Below are 5,790 nucleotides of genomic sequence, written 5' to 3'. Positions count from 1 at the left end.
GTTAGCTCAACTCTGATTAGCTTTTATCACTAGCTGTTAGCTCAACTCTGATTAGCTTTTAGCACTTTAGCTGTTAGCTCAACTTTGATTAGCTTTCAACACTTTAGCTGTTAGCTCAACTCTGATTAGCTTTTAGCACTTTAGATGTTAGGTCAACTTTGATTAGCTTTCAGCACTTTAGCTGTTAGCTCAACTCTGATTAGCTTTCAGCACTTTAGCTGTTAGCTCAACTCTGATTAGCTTTTATCACTTTAGCAGTTAGCTTAACTTTGATTAGCTGTTAGCTTGAGTTCAACTATGTTAGCTCAAATTGGATTAAATTTTAGTTCATCCTCGATTAGCAGTAAACACAAGTCTGACTAACTGTTAGCTTAAGTTGAACTAGAGGTTAGCTGTTAGTTAAACTATGATTAGCTTTTAACACACCTTTAGCTGTTAGCGCTGTTAGCACTGTTAGCGCTGTTCTGATAATCTGTTAGCTCAAATCTGATTGCATGTTTTCGCAACTCTGATTAGCTGTTAGCTTAAATCTTTTTCACTGTTAGCTAGATGTAATTAGCTGTGAGCTTGAGTCTTGATTGACAATTATAAGTTAGCTGGACTCTGATTAGCTGTTAGCTCTACTTAATTAATTATGAGCTTGCATCTTGATTAGCGGTTAGCTGTCTGACTGACTCTGATTAGCTTGAGTCCAACGGTAGCTGACCTCCCTGATTTTCCAAACACATCACTCTGACTATCTGCTGCAGGTAAAATACTGACGTAGTTTTTGGTAAAATCATGCAACAGCTCGTCTGTTAAAGCTCAGAGTGCGTTGGAGACGACTCTCAGCTACCACCACTCTAAGTTTTAACTAAATATCTTTAGCTGTGTCGGCCACCTTGACTCACGTTGGCACCAAAAGTTTCATCGGTTGTAAACATCCAGTGATCACATCTGTCCACTGGTTCATGAGATATTTTACTGACACACAGGCACATGCACACAGCCTCAGGTTCAGACCTGTTTGAGGATGTTCTGTTCTCTCATCAGTTTCTGACGCTCTCGGTTGGGTTTGGTCATGATGATGTCCAGAACCGGCTGGCCGCTGTTAATGACGTCGGCCACGAAGAAAACCACGTCCTCCAGCAGCTTGATGGCGAACCTGAAACAGGGACGCCTCTGAGTGTCCAACGCTCTTTAGCTTCAACGCTTCTACTAAGAACCGTTAAAAACGGACGTACTTTCGGTCGTTCTGGCTGATGAAGCCCGAGCTGAACTGGTCCACCATGGTGCTCAGCATGGCGCTGGCATCGTTGGCGAAGTCCAGATCCCGGATCTCCATGACCGGAACCGAGACGATGGCGAACGCCTCCTTGTCTTCTTTTGTGGCACACGTCCCCAACTACAGCACGGAACACAACAAGTCCAGAACAAAGGTTTGTTTTGTTTTCACGTGAGGAAAGAAACATTTTCACTTTTATTGACGTTAAACCTTAACCTTTGACCTTACGTCCCTGCATGTTCTTCTCTAAATGACTTTTTAGAATTAAACATTTAATTTTTAGTCGTCTTCTCAACAAACCAAGACGTAGTGATCTTAAAACGTCACCATGAGTCTGATGGGTCGTTCTTCGTCGATATCGATGGGAACGTTCGTGCTCTGGATCCACGTGTTCGTGCACAGGTGTCTCAGTCGAACAAACGAGTTTCTGAAACAAACGTTTTTATTTTAACTCATTCAGTACAAGAATCAGGAAAAACAAACTGGTCCAGACTAAACGGAAAGCTAAAATTAGCCGAATGCTAACGCCACTATCCGGTGTGCAGAACCAGACGAGACCGAACAGTACGGAACTCAAATGACTGGCTTCTAGACTTCCTGACCAGCAAGCCCCACCCAGTCAGGACCGGTACCAGGACCTCAGTCAGGATCATCACAAACGCTGGAACTCCACAGGGATGTGTTCTCAGTCCCATCGTCTACTCCCTGTTCACCCACGACTGTTCTGCCTCCCATGAGGACACCATCATCCTGAAGTTTGCAGATGATACTGCAGTGACAGAGGACGCATCGCTGGCCGGGACGAAGCAGCCGACAGGAGGGAGGTGGCCGCCCAGCAGAACAAAGGAGCTGGTAGTGGACATGAGGAATGAGGAGACCTCATCAGCCACTGGTTATCTGAGAGCTTGACGTAGAGAAGGTGAGCAGCTGTAAATACCTGGGTGTCCACATCACAGAGGACCTCACCTGGACAGTGAACATCACACAGCTGGAGAACATTTGGTCTGTGGACCAAGGCCCTCAGAAACTGCATGTGACAATACTTGAATCTCTCCTGAGACCTGAACAGTTCTTCAACAACCCATGACCTCCAGCTGTGACCTTTGGACTCTGAGGTGTGCACCATGGGAACCCTGACATGTTTGAGCTGTAGACGTGCGGAGATGTTTCCACTAAATTTGTTTGGTCTGCAGAAACATTTTCAAATCAATGAGAAATCCTGATGTTTTCATCTTGTGGTCTCGTTTCACGCCTAATCATCGATTCTTAACGGACGTGTTACCGGCTGCTTCCAATCAGCTGATTAAAGACGGTCCTTCATCTGATCTGAACTGGACAGTCCGTGCTTTGCTTTGGTCCAGAGCTTTAGACGGGATCTTCTGCTCATGTTCTGTCGTCACGGTCAGCAAAGAGCAGTTTACTCCTCGTATGACCGTCAGCCAACCCCCCGACGTCAGGACCATCTGGACCTGACGGTTCTGTGCAGGTTCCTGTACCGTCGGCCTCTTGATGACATCATCACATCAAAGACAAGCCTGAACAGTCTGAGGCTCAGCAGCAGGATTTTAGAACTCTGCTGACATCTTCCACGAACAGGAAGCACAATGTGACCCGGCCAGCGCACTTCCTGTCATTCAGTTTGGACTTTAATGTCAGACAGGAAGTCCCTACCGCGGCACGAAGGAGTCGTTCTTCTGCAGCGTGGTGGAGTCGAGCTCGAACAGCGAGGCGATGTCGTTCCCGTGAGGCACCACCACCAGCTTGTACTTGATCCGTTCACCCTGAGAGCGCTTGTTGCTGCGGCCCCCGTCCGTCTGCAGAGAGGTCAGAGGTCAGGATGAGAGATCATCAGCCGACGCCCCCTCCTGACTGGAACGCAGGACTCACCGAGGCCGACAGCTCCAGGTTGTCTCCTTTGTACCCCGGGTTCTCCTGCGAACAGAACAAACCTCTCAGAGCCCAGAACTGCTTCGGTTCAGCTCCGAGGATCCAGGGGGCGGATCTCTGTCAGATTATAATCTGAGCTGGATCAGACTCTGCAGCCTCCACAGGAACCACACAAACCATGACACGCCCCCACCGTGCTCCGGCCCCGCCCTACATGATGTTTTCATGAATGTTAACATGTTCATGTTCAGCTTACCTCTGCAGCCAGGTAGTTCCCCGTGGCCAGGTGTTTGAACCGGTACAGACTGTTCCAGTGCCCCGCCCCCCCACGACACGGGTCATGATGGACAACCTGACGGACAAATCAGCACGCAGAGATCAGAGGAAACTCTTTAATCAGCAGTAATCAGCAGTTTGTGTAAAGACCAGCTTCTGTGAGACAGCTGGTGTGTGTGTGTGTGTGTGTGTGTGCGTGTGTGTGTGCGTGTGTGTGTACCTCGACCTCCCACAGAGCGTTGGAGCTGGTCGCAGACGTCGCCGACTGCCTCAGTGTCGTTCGCAGGAAAACGTGTAGTTTACTTTTGTACTCGTCACAGGTCAGAAACTTCTCCTGCTCAGCGTGGAACAAACGCACAACATCGCCCTGACACACACACACACACACACACACACCAGGAAATAAAGTACAGGTTATCCGTCATGTCCAAACTGTTGAGTTATTGTGTTACTGAGTTGTGCTAGTGGTGTTGTTATTCATTGTTGTGTTGTTACCGTTATGTTGTTATTATTGTTTTTGTGTTGTGTTATAATTGTGTTGTTGTTGTGTTATCATTATGTTGTCATCATTAAATTATGTTGTTATATTTGTGTTGTATCATGTTGTTGTTGTGTTATCATTGTGTTGTTGTTGTGTTATCATTGTTGTTGTCATTGTGTAGTTGTGCCTCACTCCTTTGAGGACCTCCTCCCGGTGGTCACTGAACATCATGAACAGGTTGATCTTCCAGCTGGTGTTGCAGTTCACAGAGTTCACCTGCAGGGGGCGACAACAGTCTCACCGTCACTTCATCATCAGCTGTTGGCTCTGCTCTTTGTTCGGTGTGTGTGTCTGTCTGTGTGTCTGTCTGTGTGTGTGTCTGTCTGTGTGTCTGTCTGTGTGTGTGTCTGTCGGTGTGTGTGTCTAATTGTCTCTTTGCTTCATGTCAGTTTTTTATCGGGACTCAAACCACCGGACCCGGCGGCGCCGTCTCTCACCTCTTTACACCCCGGATGGTCGCTCAGCTCGTAGTTGGAGGCGTGCAGCGGCTGACCGGCGTTTACCGGATTCAGGATGACTTTATCTCCGACCACCACCTGCAGCCGACAAACAAACAAACAAACAAACAAACAAACAAACCAAAACATATTTCATGACATTTTATGTTTATTTAAAATCTACAAAATTAATAAAACTGACAGGGGAACATAGTCCAAATAAAATAAACTTAACTATGTTTAAAAATATATATTTAATTAATTAAAACGTGTAAATTACAAACAGATGACTTCTGGGCATTATTATCCTTTTATTTTTAAGTTTTAATATTTTCTAAAACCTGTTTTAGTATTTTTTACATTATTCATTTATTTTTATTTAATCTGAGTAAATGTAATAAATAAACGCAATTTTCAAACTTTATGTAAAAAAAATAATTGATTTAAAGTTATTGTTTTACATTATTAATTTGGTTATTTAAAAATTTATATATAATAAAAACATTATACATTTTTTAAATTTTAGTTTTATTGTGCGAGTGCAATTTTTAAAATGTTAATTTTTTAATATTTTATATGCCAAGTTTACACTTTAAATGTTTCAGCTTTACATAAAAAATTTACTTTTAAATTTTTACATTCATAGAAATTTTTTTTTTGCACTTTGAACACTCAGTTAAAATATTTAAATATATTTTTATATTTATTTTTCACATTTTTGTTATTTTCTCATCTAACCGACTTCCTTGTGGTGTTATATATATTTGTCTATGCGCTTTTATTCTTTGTTTTATAAATTTTAATTAAATTCAAACTGTAATTTAAGAGGAATTCCTCTCCAACATCGACTTCAGACATGTTCACGTGTCGACGGGTTCCTTCAGTTTCTCCTGAACATTTTAACGTTTACATGATTTTAACGTGTGAACAGATTTAATTTGTACTGAAGTCGTTTTGATCATGTTCACGTTGGATCTGGAGCAGGTTTGACGGCAGAAGCTCGGGGTGGACTCGGTGAAGGTGCGCTCGTGTCCTCACGTTGTCTCCGTTGGCGCGGAGCTTCCAGAAGGGCTGGATGAAGAGCCAGGAGCCTTCGTTCCCCGTGGCGTCCAGCGTGACGCGCATGGCGTTCTTCTCCAGCAGCGCCGGCAGACGTTTGTTCACCGTCAGGTATTTGTTACTCTTCATGTGGAGCAGCTGGACACAGAACACACCGGAGGACCAGTCAACCATTTCATCCAGAGGTCAGTGAGAACAGAACCACACCGGTCCTCTGGGCCGGGTCCGACTGAGACGTTCAGGTTCACCACGTGTGCAGGAAAAAACATTTTACACTCAAACGTTTCATCAAAAACTGAAAACAGTCCTTGAAGTTCTGCTCCTTG

At 44.5% G+C, this 5,790-nt stretch overlaps 1 protein-coding gene across 1 annotated transcript in view; it reads right to left on the bottom strand.

The window, feature by feature from the left end:
* The window catches only part of itpr3 (inositol 1,4,5-trisphosphate receptor, type 3), a gene marked incomplete at its 3' end in the record, with an annotated part of 31,566 nt that extends 25,928 nt beyond the window's left edge, over positions 1–5,638 (bottom strand). Inside the window, 10 exon segments of the mRNA XM_037684574.1 lie at positions 1,003–1,144; positions 1,224–1,384; positions 1,592–1,691; positions 2,936–3,078; positions 3,152–3,196; positions 3,408–3,503; positions 3,648–3,794; positions 4,101–4,184; positions 4,406–4,504; positions 5,444–5,638. Coding sequence (XP_037540502.1) covers positions 1,003–1,144; positions 1,224–1,384; positions 1,592–1,691; positions 2,936–3,078; positions 3,152–3,196; positions 3,408–3,503; positions 3,648–3,794; positions 4,101–4,184; positions 4,406–4,504; positions 5,444–5,638 — 1,212 coding nt within the window.
* Between the last annotated feature and the right edge of the window lie 152 nt (positions 5,639–5,790).

The sequence above is a fragment of the Nematolebias whitei genome, chromosome 11, assembly GCF_014905685.2.
Source record: "Nematolebias whitei isolate Nwh7 chromosome 11, NemWhi1, whole genome shotgun sequence".
Lineage (NCBI taxonomy): Eukaryota > Metazoa > Chordata > Actinopteri > Cyprinodontiformes > Rivulidae > Nematolebias > Nematolebias whitei.
Note: the sequence above shows the minus strand (reverse complement) of the source record. Positions and strands in the feature narration are given on the sequence as shown.